The sequence below is a fragment of the Pan paniscus genome, chromosome 5 (assembly GCF_029289425.2).
Source record: "Pan paniscus chromosome 5, NHGRI_mPanPan1-v2.0_pri, whole genome shotgun sequence".
Lineage (NCBI taxonomy): Eukaryota > Metazoa > Chordata > Mammalia > Primates > Hominidae > Pan > Pan paniscus.
This window is the reverse complement of record NC_073254.2, coordinates 25,830,490-25,850,002: the sequence shown is the minus strand read 5'-3', so window position 1 is coordinate 25,850,002 and position 19,513 is coordinate 25,830,490. Positions and strand designations below refer to the sequence as shown.

General features: G+C 44.1%; 1 protein-coding gene across 2 annotated transcripts in view; it reads left to right on the top strand.

Annotated features, from left to right (window-relative positions):
• NEDD9 (neural precursor cell expressed, developmentally down-regulated 9) overlaps nucleotides 1-19,106 on the top strand; it is a 49,436-nt gene extending 30,330 nt beyond the window's left edge. The window contains exons 3-7 of one of the 2 annotated variants that reach the window (XM_003827555.4): nucleotides 8,730-8,831; nucleotides 9,958-10,059; nucleotides 11,210-12,451; nucleotides 14,108-14,197; nucleotides 16,735-19,106. In XM_003827555.4, coding sequence (XP_003827603.1) covers nucleotides 8,730-8,831; nucleotides 9,958-10,059; nucleotides 11,210-12,451; nucleotides 14,108-14,197; nucleotides 16,735-17,244 — 2,046 coding nt within the window. In that variant the 3' untranslated portion in view covers nucleotides 17,245-19,106. Of the gene's footprint in view, nucleotides 1-1,410; nucleotides 6,556-8,729; nucleotides 8,832-9,957; nucleotides 10,060-11,209; nucleotides 12,452-14,107; nucleotides 14,198-16,734 lie in introns of those variants that run through there. The other variant, XM_008952902.5, reaches the window with a different exon arrangement.
• The last annotated feature ends 407 nt before the right edge of the window (nucleotides 19,107-19,513 follow it).

Sequence of the window (19,513 nt, the reverse complement as noted above, 5' to 3'; positions counted from 1 at the left end):
AATGTTTCTTTTCCTAAGGTTTTCTTTAAAGGGAAGGGATCAAATAGTTCATTTAAGACAAAGAGGTTATTATAAAGTCTAATAAATACTGTGGTAGCTCTGTTAATGCTTTTCAAGGGCATTTAAGTGAAAGAAGTCCTTTCCAACAGGCAGTTTTGGAAAGCTAAACACTCTTGTTAATTCATGAAACGCAAAGAGAGATAATATAAATAAATCAGCGGCTGGGGAGGAATTAGAGATAGACAGGAAGCAGTCAAATTTTACTTCCCACATATGCCAAGAAAAGTGCAAATACATGGCTGTTACTTAGTAAAACCTACTTTTAAATTCAGAGAATCGTAGGTACTGTGAATGGTGAGGTTATAAATCTGTAATCATTACAGCACGGGGACACTTTTTAACTTCTCATCAATTACCCATTGTTATTTCCTGAGCACATCCTGGGTTACCTATCTCCTGACTAGGCATTAGGGAAGGACACAAGAAGCTGACTCCACACATTAGTACTCTACTAAATTCATGGGTAAACTCCACTGGTCAATAATCAAGTCACTATCTCTATATTGGAGGCAAAGGATTGCACAATTCAGGCTATTTGTAATGTTACTTTGGATTGTAGAGACTTAGACTCAGAGGAATCACGGGACATAGAATCTAGAACAGGTCTGTGTCCCATCATTCTCTTAAAAGAAAACCTTTCAAGTAATATTTCTTATTATCTTTTAAAATCTTGTTAAAATGATAAAATATATATATTTGTAATTTTTAAAATTTTGATGCATACAAAGATAGACACAGATAGATAATGTAGAAGTATAAATAATAATAAGTCACTAGAGCATGACTAACTAGTGAAGTTACCCAGTCTCCTCTCCATCCCATCCCTCTGTCTCTCATCCACTCTACCCAACTCTTCCTTTGAAAGAGTAGGATTTTTCTGCTTCGTTTTTTTACTGCTTTGTTCTTACTTAGGGTTGCTAGCAGCACATGGAAGGAGGGAAGTAGTCAAAACAAGACAGTGTTGTGAGGGGAGAGATGAGAAATCATGATAAGTAGGTGGGTGGGTGACCCACAGGGCTGGCATCAGAAGGAAACATAGCAAAACATGGTGGATATGAGGATTGCTGTGGGGAGGGGGATTGGCCTTTGTGAGTGGCAGCCATCTGCTCCCTTCCCGCTTCCCTTAGTGCTCCATTGAGCTAGCAGCATGCAGCTGAGAAGTTGAAGTTCTGACCACATGGCCTCTGCTGCCACTGCTCTGTCCCATCCCAGGCACCTAGCCAGCTCTGCATTAAGGAGGTGAAGTGGATGCCCAAGGAAAGAAGTGCCCCCAAGGAGACTTGCTGAGACCTTGAACAAGTGACACAATGTGAGCAGAACTTGTCTTGACAGAAAATGCTTTGTCTCTAGGTGTTCCAGAGAGATGGGCAAGTGTCCTATTTCTTAGTGACAGCCTCTAAACAAACCAGCTTGTGAACCTCCACTCAAAAGATCTCATCTGATGAGCATTTTAATAAAGTGTCCTGAGTTTGAAGCCTTGCCGTCTTTCTCTTGGATAAATATCTTCATCTCCTAGACTTGGAAAAACACATTTTCTCCTGGGGTTTCCCATTGGCGTGTCTTGAGCTGCTCTGGTGATAGCCGTAATAATGCCAATACTGATACGAACAGCAGAAAACAGTAACCCCAAGAACTCTACAGATGATCATCAAGGACCACTGTCTCTTACCATTTGCTGCTTTGGTTTGAAATTCTCACTGCCTCGTAGATCTCATTTTGAGCACTATACATTCCTAAAGATTGATTTCTTTCTATCTGACTTAAATTTAGGAATGATTAAATCTTCATTTCTCCCATGATTTGATCCTAAAACATTTTGAAAGGAAATAGCCTTGAGATCTGTGATTACTAAGACACACAACATTCTTATCACATTAGAAAGCAAGAATTGACTGTTGCTTGTCTTGTTCCTGTTGTCTTGTCCCCTGAATTCCTGTTTATCTTTGATTGTATGTGGGGCATTGTATTTTCAGTACATTTGTAGAAATAATGTGAAGCCTATAAAGATGTTCTCTGCCTCCAGAGAGAATTTTGTTTCCTTCTGCCAGCCTCATAGGCAAGCATACACCTGATTCCATGCTTTGAGCTGTTCTGGCAACCCTGATGTCTTCAGCCTGTGCAAGGGTGGGTTTACTTCCAGTTAATCCTTATTTTGGATACAGTCCTTAGGTTTCCAACCCAAAGTCGGGGGTGGTTTGGGGTCCCTACCTTGGTGAGCCCTATAGTCCAATGTTCCCCCTTACCCAAAGAAGCTGTAGAAAACCCAGCACAGCCTCCCAGGCACCAGTTTCAGATCAGCAAAAAATAGCAAATGCCCCCAGGCTTGAAAAGCAATCTCACCTCTATTAACTCTTCTCCCAAAGTTTGACCTAGTAATTCTTTATTATCCTTTAACTCTTGACACTATTAAGAAGATCTTTTCGGCTGGGCGCAGTGGCTCACGCCTGTAATCCCAGCACTTTCGGAGGCCAAGGCGGGCGGATCACGAGGTCAGGAGATCGAGACCGTCCTGGCTAACATGGTAAAACCCCGTCTCTACTAAAAATACAAAAAATTAGCTGGGCACGGTGGCGGGCGCAGTGGGCGGGTGCCTGTAGTCCCAGCTACTCGGGAGGCTGAGGCAGGAGAATGGCGTGAACTCAGGAGGCGGAGCTTGCGGTGAGCCGAGATCTCACCACTGCACTCCAGCCTGGGCGACAGAGCGAGACTCTGTCGCAAAAAAAAAAAAAAAAAAGATCTTTCCTAGCTTTTCTTCATTTTTTTAAGTTGTCTTCAGCAAGATGGTTAATCTCAATTACCTAGTCCATGATTTCTGGAAGTCAAAGTCAAAAGGTAAAATCTATATAGCCTAGGTGACAATTACAATAACAATAACAATAGCTAAGGCTTATTATGGCTTTATGACAGGTACTTTATGCACTTGATCTCATTTAATACTCATATAGCCTATGAGGGAAGTATAATTTCTATTTTACCTATGAGAAAACAGGCTTAGAATGGAACCTTGGTTCTCATAGCTTGTGAGTGGTAGAACCGGGATTTAGATCCAGCTCTGCCTGAGTCCAGCTTCTGTTTGTCAATTACTTCCCTCTTCAGACCTAATTCTTCCAATAAGCAACAGAAAAAGACCCAGTGGGGCCATGGCCTCTGGCACACAGCTTCTCATAAACGAGCCTATCACACATCCCCAGAACTACAGCAAGCGTATGTTCCTTCTGATGTTGAGGTAAAAAGCAGGGTTTGTTTTGGTTTCCCTTTTCCAAAACACTCCCCCACATGTTTCTGGCTTGTGGTTAAGAAGAACCCAGGTGTTCATGTCACATACGAGCTCAACTGGGGAAAAGGAAACCATCCAGCAGCCCTCCTTGCCCGCCAATAGTGGCTTCACCCAACTTGGGGTGCATTCTTCTACGGTTTCTGATTTCTCAACTTCACCTAACATTCCCTTGCCTTCTTGGCTCCCTCTCTTGCCCAACATTACCATGCATGGCTGATAGGGCACTGTTCTGCCCCATATCCCATGGGTTCTACTTAACCCAGAGCTGGCTTACCTGGAAACCAAGCTTATTCTGTACTGGCAGACCTCACGCCATCTTGCTTAATAGCCTTCAGTTTTCCTTTAGTTGATTAATGTATCACTCAATAGATTATGCAAGACCTACTCTGCTAGGCACTGTACTAGGCCCTGTGGTTTATATTTAAATGAAGAGGGAATGATCTCTGACTTTAAAATGCTGGAAGAAGAGATGAGATGCATCAAGACCGTCAAACCACAAGTGAAAAGTGCCGTTAGAGATGTGTGGATCACTGGCTCAGGGAGTTCCAAGGATAGAGACATATTATCTGTTTGGGAAGGGCTTAGTGGGGGAAAGGCATTTAGCCTGGCCTTGAAAATCAATTAAAGTTTGAATATGAGGAAATAAAGAAGAGCATCTCAGACAAGGACATGGCATGGATGAAGGCACAGAGGTGTGGGCGTGCAGGGCATCTGTGGAAATGGACAGCTCAGTTCTCGCCAAGGGAGGGAGTTGGTGCAGACCCTGGGGTCCCTGCCTTCAGAAGATTTCCAAGAGGAAGGAGGGCAAAAATACACAGATGAAGGCAAAGACTGGCAGCCCGGAGGCCAAAGACGCGTTTAGTTTGGCCAAGACACTGTTTTTAAAATTTAAGTCAATTTTGAAAACCAGGTTTCACATAAAATTCCAAATTTCTGGCTTCTGAAAACGTGAAAGATCTGGCAACACAGGGCGCAATGTCTTCCCTGTTTCGGTAGAAGGAGTTCTGTCTCCCCGGCACCAAAGCCTGGCTTGTTTCTTCCCTACACCCTGCTTGCTCGGTCCGTGAGCATCTGAGTATAGGACCCTTGCTCTGCTATAGGTACCAGCTCAGGGAACACAGATGCAGAAACATCAGAAAGAATCCCAAGGGCCTCTCATCCAACTTGCTGACTGTCATCATGTTGGTTCTCAGACCTCCCTATCTCTCTCTGCTACCCAAACACAGACCCTCTTCTTTAAAATTTCAGCATACATGGCTTTCAAAATTATGAGGCATGAAAGTGTCAAAAGCATCTCCAGAAACTCATGCTGCCAGGATCTGAGACTCAAAACAGTGTGGATCAAACACCATCAAAGTGTGGGGTGGGGCAATTCGAGTTTGTTTCCTTGTTTTTATGTAAGCAGATTAATTAGAGAACTAACATAACGCCAGTCTTTGGGCTTTTGATCCTATCCTGCCAGGACCCAGACTTGGAGATGTATTAAATGGATTCTTCCTTTTCTAAATGTCTGCAATCTGCCCTTCTCGGCTTCATAGCTCTTCTCAAAGTCTCTGTCTTGGACCCTCCCGTTAGTTACTGAGAATGGTATACTAACATCTGAGAAAGGTTGGATTCCTCCTAGGGACAGAAAATCCACATATGGAAAGTGCAAATCCTGTGCCGGGTAATCACGAAAGCAGTTGCAGTAGCATTGGATCATAGAGCCCCAGGAGACCTCACAATTCAGCCCCCTTCCTGGCAACACTAATGAATTAAGAGGTCAGTTTGGTAATTCCAAAGGCTAAGCCTTTGTAACTATAAATAAATGCATAGAATGAAAGGAATGTAGAAAAAAAAAAAGCAAACAGAGGGGGAAAGGAAATGAAAAACCTGACTTGATTTCATTGAGAAAATTAGTTTAAAAATGTCCTTTGTGTAGCAATTCCTTTAATGCCTCACCGAACAAATGCCTAGGAGAATTCTTCCAAACTTGAGGTCCCCTTAACCAGACCTTGGTGTGCGTCTTCGGCTGAAATTCAGCAGTTCTGGGAGGTGGAATGAGGAGAGATCGTTGGAAGGTTTTTGTGTACTTATGTCAAGCAGCAAGAAAAAGCCTTAATGAACCACAAAACTGGAGACTTTGTAAGGTACAGCTCAGTCAGCACTTTTCCTCCGAGGAGAGAACACACAATTGGCATGAAAGTGACCCAAGCAGCAGGTCGAGGCAGAGAATGTCCAAAAGTAGAAGACTTCCAGCTCCCTGATCTTCCATACGTCACAATGCGGATTGCTGCACTGGACTTGGCATTTAAATGGGACCAGCATTTTGCATCCTGGTCCCATTTAAATGCCATTTGTGGACCAACGTGAATTAGATGGTAACGTCAGGAAGGCTGGAATCGGTGGTGGCGGGCAGGGGGTGCTGTATTTGGTTGACTTTTTCCCCCTGTGGTTTTCGCCATCTGTTTCTTTGAATGCATAAACAAGGAAAATGACTGGTTTGGAATGCAGAGTTTCAAAAAACCAGATGACCACAGGCATCCTCTAAATGAGAAAGAGAGAGCAAGTTGGGGTTCTGTGACATTTGTCAGGAAGTGAAATGTTAAATACCGGGAAGCATTAGCGCTTTCTGCCAGGGAAGATCCACAAAGGCAAGGAAACACTTTAGCGGTGACTCTGCCTTCCTTTTCTGAGGTCGTGCTATGTGTTTATATGTCACCTAGTGCTATTTTCAGACACCAACGCCACCCACTCTAGCTCCCAATCCCCTTCTGGGTTTTTTGTTTGTTTGTTTGTTTTGTTTTGTTTTGAGACAGTCTCTCTCTGTCGCCCAGGCTGGAGTGCAGTGGAACGATCTCGGCTCACTGCAAGCTCCTCCTCCCAGGTTCACGCCATTCTCCTGCCTCAGCCTCCCAAGTAGCTGGGACTACAGGTGCCCGCCACCATGCCTGGCTAATTTTGTGTATTTTTAGTAGAGATGGGGTTTCACTGTGTTAGCCAGGATGGTCTCGATCTCCTGACCTCGTGATCCGCGATCCTTGGCCTCCCAAAGCGCTGGGATTACAAGCGTGAGCCACCACGCCCAGCCTGTTTGTTTGATTGTTTGTTTTTTGAGACAGAGTTTCACTCTTTTTGCCTAGGCTGGAGTGCAGTGGCAAGATCTCAGCCCACTGCAAACTCCGCCTCTCGAATTCAAGTGATTCTCCTGCCTCAGTCTCCCGAGTAGCTGGGATTACAGGCACATGTCACCACGCCCGGCTAATTTTATATTTTTAGTAAAGACGGAGTTTCACCATGTTGGCCAGGCTGGTCTCCAACTCCTGACCTTAGGTGATTCTCCCGCCTTGGCCTCCCAAAGTGCTGGGATTACAGGCATGAGCCACTGCACCCAACATGCCCCCTTCTGTTTTTTAAACGAAAGATGAACAGTTAAGCTGGACTTAGCCTTGGTTTTCCATTAGCATTATTGCTAAGTTGGCAACCTTGGATAAAATCCACTCTTGGACACTTTTAAGCTGAACAAAAGCTGCACTATGAGCAGGTGCTATGATAAAGCCAAGACAGCGCTCTAAGTAGAGGGGCTGATGAAATAGACTAAGGGGAGATCTTCATTTCTCTCCTGGACAATAGCGAGTAAAAAAAAAAACAATCATATAAGGGCATTAGGAACACAGTGTGTTTTTCTTTAGCAAAGGGCATCCTGCTTTAAAAAGGAAGGTTTGCTATGCACAATACAGTGGCCATTCTATAAAGTGGTTCCGTATGCTCCATGCCAACAGACCTCAAAGCAATAGGTTCCTTTTTTAAACCCAAGACAGTGGAGAGACTTGATGGAAATTTTGAGTGCATACTAATCTCTTTTACTTCATTGCAAGAAACAATCAGTTGTAAGCACTAGAGATTTAAAGCCAAATTGAACTCAGGCATTTTGAGAGCGCCTGGGGAGAAGGGCATTGGTGCATTTGGCTGAGTTCCACCCATTTCAGCATAAGATGGACGTGGAGCATTTTTCACATAGTTTTGTAGGCAGCCTGATGCCAGAGTTTTCACTTCAGAGAAAGGATAAAAGTTGACGGTTTCTTAGGGAACAACCAACTCTTCCTCATTTGCAATGTCTGTTCTCCTCGAAGATGTCGTGGGCAACGCTTGAGATGGGCACTCAATGACTCAAAGGGTGGGGGTTAGGCAGAAACAAGACCCTGGGCGTTTAGAAGCCCTTGGACTATTACATATATTTCAAAATGAGTTAAGTTCAAATAATTTTTTGCTGGTGCTTAGCACACCAATGAAGTATGTAGATATGAAAACAGGAGGCTGCTAGGTAAGATTCATTTTATTGGCACTGGTTCCAGATGCCAGCATCGTGATGAACGCTATTTGACTTCTGATATCCCTTGACGTAGGTACTGTTGGGGATGTTTTCTTTCCTGGTGGAAATGGGAAAATGATTAGAGACCAGAGGTCAGGAGACCTGAACTCTGTTCCTGGTGCCTCCCTGACTCAGTATTTTGTTTGTTTGATAAGTTAGAATGAAAGCTTCCAGAGGTTTCTAAGGACAGCACAGTTTGAGCATTGGCTTTGTAAAAGTACTCTGGTGACCCGTGGAATTACAGTTATAATCATCATAATAATGTCCAATGAAGAGGCATACTGAGGAAGGCATGAGAGGAATTTTAAGTGGCTAAACTCTATTTGCATTATTCATTTTACAAATCGTTTCAGAGCCTTAAAGCAAATTTCAGTATGCGGTACTTTGATGCAAAATGCTCCTCTAGGACTTTCATAAGTTACACACAAGTATCCCTTAAAGTATATTTTAGAAATATGCTTGCAGTGCATCAACTCTATCTGATGAACTTTGAGATGATCACAATTAAGGGTGATAGAGATATTTTAGGGATTTTTTTTCTCATTGGGATTCAAGAGGGATTTAAAAGTTTACTAACCTGGGCCAGATGCAGTGGCTGACACCTGTAATCCCCACACTTTGGGGGGCTGAGGTGGGTGGATCACCTGAGGTCAGGAGTTTGAGACCAGCCAACATGATGAAACCCTGTCTCTACTAAAAATACAAAAAATTAGCTGGGCGTGGTGGCATGCACCTGTAATCTCAACTACTCAGGATGCTGAGGCAGGAAAATCACTTGAACCCGGGAGGCGGAGGTTGCTGTGAGCTGAGATTGTGCCACTGTACTCCAGCCTGGGGAGCAAGAGCAAAACTCCATTTCAAAAAAAAAAAAAAGTTTACTAATGTGGTGTCTACTTGTCTCCTTCCTGTTGTGTCTTCTTTCTTCGGTTTCTTTCTATCTTTTTATGAGGGAGAGTTGAGGGATGAGTGCTTAGTTAGGAGGCAAGGAGATTCAAGGACTCAGGCTTGGAAATTTACACCTCTGTGCCTTCTCTCCCACAGGTGATAACCCCCGTGAGGACAGGCCATGGCTACGTATACGAGTACCCATCCAGATACCAAAAGGACGTCTATGATATCCCTCCTTCTCATACCACTCAAGGGGTGAGTACCAGAACATGGTCACAAGAGGAGAAGCGCTTCTAAGGGTAGTGTTCCTTCAGGGCTGTAGAGAAAAGGGAGTTCACAAATTACGTATTAATATATGTCATATGAAGCTTTATTTAGGTTGACTACCCAGTAGCCACTTTAGCCAATGCTATTTAAATTATGTTTTCTGGATTTGCTTTATCAGGAAATCCTAGTATTTCACCCAAGAGAGCTTATGTTCTTCTACAATTTTGCTTCAGAAAGTAGATTTTTCTTTTTTCTTTTCTTTTTTTTTTTAAGACAGAATCTCACTTTGTTGCCCAGGCTGGAGTGCAGTGGCTCTATCTCAGCTCACTGCAACCTCCACCTCCCAGGCTCAAGCAACTCTCCTGCCCCTGCCTCAGCTTCCCAAGTAGCTGAGACTACAGGCACACACACCACCATACCTGACTAATTTTTGTATTTTGTAGGGACAGGCTTTTGCCATGGTGGCCAGGCTGGTTTTGAACTCCTGACTGCAAGTGGTCTGCCCACCTCGGCCTTCCAAAGTGCTGGGATTACAGGTGTGAGCCACCGCGCCCAGCCGGAAAGTAGAAAATTTAAACTACACTTTAAAGTACAGACAGTGTACATATTTCACATAAGATCTTTTTTTTTTGAGACAGAGTCTTGTTCTGTCACCAGGCTGGGAGTGCAGTGGCACGATCTCAGCTCACTGCAACCTCTGCCTCCCAGGTTCAGGCGATTCTCCTGTCTCAGCCTCCCAAGTAGCTGGGACTACAGGTGTGCACCACCACACCCAGCTAATTTTTGTATTTTTAGTAGAGATGGGGTTTTACCATGTTGGCCAGGATGGTCTCGATTTCTTGACCTTGTGATCTGCCCACCTCAGCCTCCCAAAGTGCTGGGATTACAGGCGTGAGCCACTGTGCCTGGCCAAAATCATTTTTATATTAAATGTAAGTTAAAAACCATAAAATGTATTTTAAAAAGGCAATAAATCTGTTATAACATGGAGCACTGCCAAAGATCAAGCTTGCACATAACCTGGTAAATAAATCCATAATTAAGTGCTTAGGAGCATAAAAAATGACAAGTATAAGACATTTCCATTCTGGGTAACTCACGGGTTTCTCTTCAGGTATACGACATCCCTCCCTCATCAGCAAAAGGCCCTGTGTTTTCAGTTCCAGTGGGAGAGATAAAACCTCAAGGGGTGTATGATATCCCGCCTACAAAAGGGGTAAGTGAGTGACTACAAAGCAGCAAAGAGGAGTGTGAGTGTGTGTGTGTGTCTGTGTGTCGGGGGGTGCAGGGTTGGGAGGGTGGGTAAGTAGTTCACTGGAATAAAACAAGAAAGGCAAACCCAAAAGGGGAAAATGTAGTCTTGGTGAGAGCAAAGGAAGGAAGCAAAAAAGGAAAGGCACTAATTAAAGATAGCTCTAGGGACTTCATATTGAGGAGCCCCAACTAAAAAGCACTAGGTGGCCAATAAGGATAACCCTTTGGCAGGGAAGATAATTAGATCAGTTTGGCAAGTACTAATATATATTTGTAGAGGGTTGGTTTTGTTTTGTTTTGTTACATTTTGTTTGAGACAGGGTCTCGCTCTGTCACCCAGGCTGGAGCGCAGTGGCGCAACCACAGCTCATTGCAGTCTTTACTTCCCAGGTTCAAGCAATCCTCCCACCTCAGGCTCCCAAGTAGCTGGGACCACAGGTGCACGCCACCATGACTGGATAAATTTTATTTTTTGTAGAGACGGTGTCTCCCTATGTTGCCCAGGCTTGTTTTGAACATATGGGCTTAAATGATCCTACTACCTTGGCCTCCCAAAGTGCTGGGATTACAGGCTGAGCCGCGCCTGGCCTGTAGAGGGTTTGACAGTTTCCTCAGTGTGTATGTTTGAGTGAACTCGTTTGACTCACTCTGTTACCCTATGGGGTATGCCTGCGCAGAAAGCACAGTAATCCCTACTTTACAGACAAGGGGACTGTGTTTCAGACGCCTATGCAGCTCATTCAGCATCACACAGCTGGTGTGATAACCGAAAAGACCAGGGGAGAACTCTGGTCTTACTCTGCCTCTCGGCACAGATCAGCAGAGAAAGGATACCCAGGAGGTGGTCAGAAACACAGGACCGGAACACAGGGGTGAGCAATTTAGCCAGGAGGGTTGCACATACGAGTCTGCACCAAGAACGTGGGGTTGGACACACTTGGCAAAGGACAAGGGAAGTGACAGCAGAATAGCGGGGAACCTTGGAAGTGCCTCACATTGGGGCGGGGGAGGGCGACCGAAACAGTGCCAGCAAATAGGACTGAGCACATGGGACCACAGGTTCCCATGAACCAACTCAATAAATAGCGTTTCGCTTTCTACTTGCTTTGCAGGTATATGCCATTCCGCCCTCTGCTTGCCGGGATGAAGCAGGGCTTAGGGAAAAAGACTATGACTTCCCCCCTCCCATGAGACAAGCTGGAAGGCCGGACCTCAGACCGGAGGGGGTTTATGACATTCCTCCAACCTGCACCAAGCCAGCAGGGAAGGACCTTCATGTAAAATACAACTGTGACATTCCAGGAGCTGCAGAACCGGTGGCTCGAAGGCACCAGAGCCTGTCCCCGAATCACCCACCCCCGCAACTCGGACAGTCAGTGGGCTCTCAGAACGACGCATATGATGTCCCCCGAGGCGTTCAGTTTCTTGAGCCACCAGCAGAAACCAGTGAGAAAGCAAACCCCCAAGAAAGGGATGGTGTTTATGATGTCCCTCTGCATAACCCGCCAGATGCTAAAGGCTCTCGGGACTTGGTGGATGGGATCAACCGATTGTCTTTCTCCAGTACAGGCAGCACCCGGAGTAACATGTCCACGTCTTCCACCTCCTCCAAGGAGTCCTCACTGTCAGCCTCCCCAGCTCAGGACAAAAGGCTCTTACTGGATCCAGACACAGCTATTGAGAGACTTCAGCGGCTCCAGCAGGCCCTTGAGATGGGTGTCTCCAGCCTAATGGCACTGGTCACTACCGACTGGCGGTGTTACGGATATATGGAAAGACACATCAATGAGATACGCACAGCAGTGGACAAGGTGGAGCTGTTCCTGAAGGAGTACCTCCACTTTGTCAAGGGAGCTGTTGCAAATGCTGCCTGCCTCCCGGAACTCATCCTCCACAACAAGATGAAGCGGGAGCTGCAACGAGTCGAAGACTCCCACCAGATCCTGAGTCAAACCAGCCATGACTTAAATGAGTGCAGCTGGTCCCTGAATATCTTGGCCATCAACAAGCCCCAGAACAAGTGTGACGATCTGGACCGGTTTGTGATGGTGGCAAAGACGGTGCCCGATGACGCCAAGCAGCTCACCACAACCATCAACACCAACGCAGAGGCCCTCTTCAGACCCGGCCCTGGCAGCTTGCATCTGAAGAACGGGCCGGAGAGCATCATGAACTCAACGGAGTACCCACACGGTGGCTCCCAGGGGCAGCTGCTGCATCCTGGTGACCACAAGGCCCAGGCCCACAACAAGGCACTGCCCCCAGGCCTGAGCAAGGAGCAGGCCCCTGACTGTAGCAGCAGTGATGGTTCTGAGAGGAGCTGGATGGATGACTACGATTATGTCCACCTACAGGTAAAACAGCCGAACTCATAAAACACCTACACTCACTCACATGCAGGGAGCCTGAGACAGATGCCTATAAGGATGTCGGGTTGGACTGCCAAAAGAGAGAACATAATTAATGTTAATCTACATGGCTCACAAATTGGAGGGAGTGTTGTAGAGTAGTAAGAACGCTGGGCTGAGAGTCCTGAGTACTCACTCAGATCTAGCCCTTTCTCTGACATTTACTGTGTGACCAACTTATTCAGCCTCCTTGGGCCTTAATTTCCTCATTTGCAAAATGAATGGGGTAAGGGGTTGGATTAGATCCCGTTGATATACCTCAGGTAAGAGGAGACTCACCAAGTAGGATAATAGGCCCTCTAATAATAATACCAGCTCCACTTCTATTTGTGTTTGATGTATAGTTCCATGCAATATTTTATTTGAAAAAAAAGTTTTCATCATTAAGAAAAAGAACAGAAGACCTTTGCACCAGAGAATTTCTAAGGCCCCTGCTAGCCCTACTCTGTGTATGTGTGTGTATAATTGCTTTAAAACTTAGCCCCATCTCAGACTTACCTAGAGGACCACTGGGCATTAGCTAGTTGTCCTAGGAGCTTAATCTGTGTATGGGACATTGGATAGTCACAGTTGGCCTCCTACAATTGGGAATTCTACCAAGCTCCAAGTTGACCTGGGATTCCGACAGCTTTCCCTTCCACTTTGAGGGATTAAAACATTCTACTGGCCGGGTGCAGTGGCTCATGCCTGTAATCCCAGCACTTTGGGAGGCTGAGGCAGGTGGATCACAAGGTCAGGAGTTCAAGACCAGCCTGGCCAATATGGTGAAACCCCATCTCTACTAAAAATACAAAAATTAGCCAGGCATGGTGATGCACGCCTGTAGTCCCAGCTACTTGGGAGGCCGAGGCAGAAGAATCGCTTGAACCTGGGAGGCGGAGGTTGCAGTGAGCTAAGATCGTGCCACTGGACTCCAGCCTGGGCGACAGAGCGAGACTCTGTCTCAGAAAAAAAAAAAAAATCTACCAAGATCCATTGTTTAGGACTAGGCTTACTATCTTATTCTGCCATTCTTTTAATTTGACTGAGAGTCACAGATTATACTGAGAACTACGTAACTATTATGCCAAATTCCCTCAAGCGCAAGAAAGTGTGGCAAGGAGAACTGAGCCCCACCTGGTGCTGAGGAAGGGAGTGGAGAGAGAGAGGATGGAGGCATTGAACATTCATCCTACTGGTTGTCTGACCCTGCACAGTGGGAAATACTGCCTTGGAGCAGAAATCTATAGATGATTTGAGGGAACTAGAAGTGAGAGGTGGACCACATTTAGACCTGCATTTGGGGGTTTACAGGTTCACATATAATCTATGAGAAAAGAACCCAGAGACTATAAAAAGAACATTTATATATGAGATTTGAAGGGAATCATGAGCAGCTCTCCGAAAATTTTAAGGTGCCCCAGAAAGCTGGCACCTTATATGGCAATGGGCTTTATTTTTCTGCCACCCCTGTCGTCTAGGGTTCACAGTGCCTCACTGGGCATTTGAGAAGTTGCCAAGGCAGTGGAAAATAAAGAGCATTTACTCATCTGTCAATGAAATTGTTAGCATAAGTGAATCACAGTGATGACATAATATGTTCTTTATGTTGAAAATTAACAGGGTAAGGAGGAGTTTGAGAGGCAACAGAAAGAGCTATTGGAAAAAGAGAATATCATGAAACAGAACAAGATGCAGCTGGAACATCATCAGGTAAGTTCAATCAGAGCAAAAACTGCTTGGCATTGGAAAGATTTCCCACCTAGCACTAAGGAAAGGTATCACTTCAAGAGATTATGATTTTGATTCTTCCAGCTCACTGGCAGGAATCAGCTCCAAAGCATGGAATGGGGTTTAAAAGCAAAGAGAAGGTTTATGGCCTTGTGAGTTCATCTGGGTGTACCTGGGTTCCATCTAAACGGCAACTTTTTTAAAGGCTAAACCTGCATATCTAACATATGAGGACTATTTGGGTTAAGGCATTTGGTCTCAAGAAACAAGACCCATTCAAGCTAGCCTAAGCAAGCAGGTTTATAGTAAAGCCATAGTAGGGGAATTCAGTAACAGAAAGTGAAGATAGAGCCAGGTCTGGTGAGAACTAGAACTGTAAATTATCTCCCCTTCTTGTAGTTCCTTTGCTTCTTTCTATCAATCTACTTCACTCTCCCCTATTTTCTGGTTTTCTCTAATTATCTACTCATTTGGCTCCCCTGTAACTTTGCAGAACCCATAAATGGCCACTCAGAACTTCTATAGATGGCTTCTCATCTCGGCTTCCTCTTCCGATTAGCTCCCTTCTCTTGTTCATCAGATTCCCAAGAAAGAGTCTGATTGGGCCACTTTGATTGGGCCATTTCTCTTTCTCTCTCTCTCTCTCTCTCTCTCTCTCTCTGTCTCTACCTCGCTATTTGTCTCTCTTTCGCCAGCAACACAAGCCTATGGTTTGGCTGGCCTTGGTCCAATCTAAAGGTAGGAGAGCAGAATTCAATGTTTTCAACATATATCCAGGCCTATCTACTGAGGACTTCGGGCGGGGCATGTTCATTCAAAAGCTGGGTATGAGTAGGGGAGATAATGACGAGTATTGCTAGAACAAAGGCATAAAAATAAAGAGAGATGGATTGAGGATTTATTTACAAGCCTTTTAAGATGAAATGAAGTGAAATGGCATGCTGTATTTAGGAAATCTGAGTTCTAATCCTTTCTGGCCAACCAACTATGTCAAGTCAGGAAACCTCCCCGAGCTTCAGTTACTTCCCTATAAAATGGGAAAGTACCCCCCCCCATCTAATGACATGATATATTGATGAACATATTTGCATAAAGCCTAAGATATATAAAATATAATCCATTATGATTAAATACCTTGGAATATCACCTTGTACCTATTTATGTTTGCCTTGGCATCTGGCAAGGTAAGACTGCAGGGCTTTGGGGAACTTGTAGAAACCATAGCAATCGCTAAGAAGAAAACAGATTCTAGAAAAGTAAAGCTGTTGAAGGCTGGGCACGGTGGCTCACACCTGTAATCCCAGCACTTTGGGAGGCCGAGACGGGCGGATCATGAGGTCAGGAGATCGAGACCATCCTGGCTAACACAATGAAACCCCATCTCACTAAAAATACAAAAAATTAGCCAGGCATGGTGGCGGGCACCTGTAGTCCCAGCTACTTGGGAGGCTGAGGCAGGAGAATGGTGTGAACCTGGGAGGCAGAGCTTGCAGTGAGCCAAGATCGTGCCACTGCACTCCAGCCTGGGTGACAGAGCAAGACTCTGTCTCAAAAAAAAAAGAAAAGTAAAGTAAAGCTGGCTGTGCATCTCTCAGAGAAGCTGGGGAAGCTGGGTGAGGTGATCACTGCTCCAGCTCATCTCTACGTCCAGGTGGGAGATTAACTGAGTCCGAAGCTCAGGTCACAGATAGTCCTTATCTGCAGAAGAGAGGTCTCTCTTGAGTCCTAGTGGAATCCCTAGAAATTATTATAATTGCAATTTAAATAATACACCATTTGGTAGCAATGAGGAAAGAAGGAAGAAAGCCAGCACCTGATGCATCTGGCTCTGGGTAAAACCCCCTTCTTTTAACAGCTCTGGGGGACTAAATATTATGATGCACAATTCCCATTCAGACTGCCTTAGAAACTTTTTTTCCTTAAGTGCTCATATATTTATATGCATTAATCTTCCTGTAGTGCTGGATCATAACATGTCTATCAATCTTGACAGAAAGAGTAGGATAAACAGAAAGGGGTCATGAATGGTCATTTCATCTGAGCATCCTGAGATAGTCGAGGCTTTCTCCGAGAAGGAGCAAACTGTCAGTGACTTACTTGACAAGGAGGTCACTACATTTGGTTTTCCCTTGCCACCCCTCAACATTAATAAACATTTACATAGAGCCTACTACATACCAAACTATTTATTATAAGCACTTTGTAAACGTTAACTCATTTAACCTCCATAAAGGTGTAGGTAACAGGGCTGCGGTTTAAACACTATGCTACCTTCTAGCCAGAGGGTACAAGAGACCAGTGGTCCAATCATAGAAGGTCTGAGCTTGAGGATCATCTTTCCCAACGCCTACATTTTACAATTTAGGAAAGCAAGGCAGCTTGACCCAGGCTTTACAGCTCACATGCATCTGAGAGTTACTAGGGACTAAAATCCCTGTCTTTTAACTCCAAGCCCTGGTGAATTTCCATTGCAACACACTCCCTTGCTCTAATGAGATCTACTTTCGTCTTCCTTGCAGCTGAGCCAGTTCCAGCTGTTGGAACAAGAGATTACAAAGCCCGTGGAGAATGACATCTCGAAGTGGAAGCCCTCTCAGAGCCTACCCACCACAAACAGTGGCGTGAGTGCTCAGGATCGGCAGTTGCTGTGCTTCTACTATGACCAATGTGAGACCCATTTCATTTCCCTCCTCAACGCCATTGACGCACTCTTCAGTTGTGTCAGCTCAGCCCAGCCCCCGCGAATCTTCGTGGCACACAGCAAGTTTGTCATCCTCAGTGCACACAAACTGGTGTTCATTGGAGACACACTGACACGGCAGGTGACTGCCCAGGACATTCGCAACAAAGTCATGAACTCCAGCAACCAGCTCTGCGAGCAGCTCAAGACTATAGTCATGGCAACCAAGATGGCCGCCCTCCATTACCCCAGCACCACGGCCCTGCAGGAAATGGTGCACCAAGTGACAGACCTTTCTAGAAATGCCCAGCTGTTCAAGCGCTCTTTGCTGGAGATGGCAACGTTCTGAGAAGAGAAAAAAGAGGAAGGGGACTGCGTTAACGGTTACTAAGGAAAACTGGAAATACTGTCTGGTTTTTGTAAATGTTATCTATTTTTGTAGATATTTTATATAAAAATGAAATATTTTAACATTTTATGGGTTAGACAACTTTCAGAAATTCAGGGAGCTGGAGAGGGAAATCTTTTTTTTTCCCCCTGAGTGGTTCTTATGTATACATAGAAGTATCTGAGACATAAACTGTACAGAAACTTGTCCACGTGCTTTTGTATGCCCATGTATTCATGTTTGTTTGTAGATGTTTGTCTGATGCATTTCATTAAAAAAAAAAAACATGAATTAAGAAGCACCTTAGTAAGCACCTTCTAATGCTGCATTTTTTTTGTTGTTGTTAAAAACATACCAGCCGGTTATAATATTGTTCTCCATGTCCTTGTGATGATTCTGAGCCTGGCACTCCCAAATCTGGGAAGCATAGTTTATTTGCAAGTGTTCACCTTCCAAATCATGAGGCATAGCATGACTTATTCTTGTTTTGAAAACTCTTTTCAAAATTGACCATCTTAAACACATGATGGCCAAGTGCCCAAAAGCCCTCTTGCAGAGCAAATTTCAGAATATATATGTGGATCCAAGCTCTGATAGTTCAGGTGCTGGAGGGAAGAGAGACCTGTGTGTTTAGAGGCCAGGACCACAGTTAGGATTGGGTTGTTTCAATACTGAGAGACAGCTACAATAAAAGAAGAGCAATTGCCTCCCTGGGGCTGTTCAATCTTCTGCATTTGTGAGTGGTTCAGTCATGAGGTTTTCCAAAAGATGTTTTTAGAGTTGTAAAAACCATATTTGCAGCAAGGATTTACAAAGGCTTATCAGACTATGATTGTTCACCAAAATAGGGGAATGGTTTGATCCGCCAGTTGCAAGTAGAGGCCTTTCTGACTCTTAATATTCACTTTGGTGCTACTACCCCCATTACCTGAGGGAAACTGGCCAGGTCCTTGATCATGGAACTATAGAGCTACCAGGACATATCCTGCTCTCTAAGGGAATTTATTGCTATCTTGCACCTTCTTTAAAACTCACATATGCAGACCTGACACTCAAGAGTGGCTAGCTACACAGAGTCCATCTAATTTTTGCAACTTCCTGTGGCCAGTGTGTATAACCCCTTCCACTATCTCACAGATAGTCACAGCGTCCATTCCATAGTCTGTCTCCTCACATCTGTTAGTATTGACACAGCACAGACACCACAAGCCATCAGGTTCTTCATGGGGCAGGTGAAATACTTCTACCCCATGGGTAAATGTATTCACATATTACCAAGAGAAGAAGCACATTATCTATGATCTTTTGGCCCAGTTCTTATTTAGCATTTTTATTCCAGCCTACTTGGAAACATGTTTTTATTTGCAATATATGCCTGACTGAATTAAGCTTGCTTGTTTTAAACAACCAAATCATTGGAACAGAAAAGGATTTAAAAAACAAGAATGCATGATCTCAGCGTGGTTAAAAAAAAATCAGTGGAAATAAATGATCATAGAAGGTGCTTTTCAAAACAACTGCTATTATAATTCTCAAAGTCCTACTCTGCCAAAAGAAGATTAAAAGTCATACATTACATGACAAGGTAATGTTCATGTGGGAAGAGGGTTGCTGAAAATCAACAACACTTGAAGTTAAAAAGTGTGTCTTTGTAGATTTCATTGTATAATGTGTATTTCTTAGGAGATGGCTGACTTGATTGATCTACGCTAAGTGGAGACATTTCACATTTTTAAAACCAAATGTTCAATCTGTATTACTCTTTGCCATCTTGTATGTAGAGGCTATTTTTAAATCATTAAATTTTTAGATCTCTGTTTTCATAGCCACTGGGTTTTCTTTTTCATACTCCTCTGTCACAGAATTAAATATTGGCTTACTTTGGTACTCCTAATATAAAAAGTTAAATTATGATTATTTTAGCAATGCTATAGGTCTGGATTTTTTTAGGAAAATTGAGGGTTTGGTTTTTTCTGTATATGTGTCACTTCCAAGTGTATTTGCATTCAAAGAAAATTCTAGAATCTGTGAACATTATCAAATTCAAATATCTGGAACAAGACTTGTGTTCACCAAAAAACCCATACATTCAGTAACATATAGGATGATTTGTTTTCATAATATGGATGTTACCAGTCATGTGGTTTTTAGAATCAAAGAAAATTTTTCTATTTGTTTTGGAATAGTCATAAAGAAATAATTTAAAGCAAACTATATTTAATGAAAATAA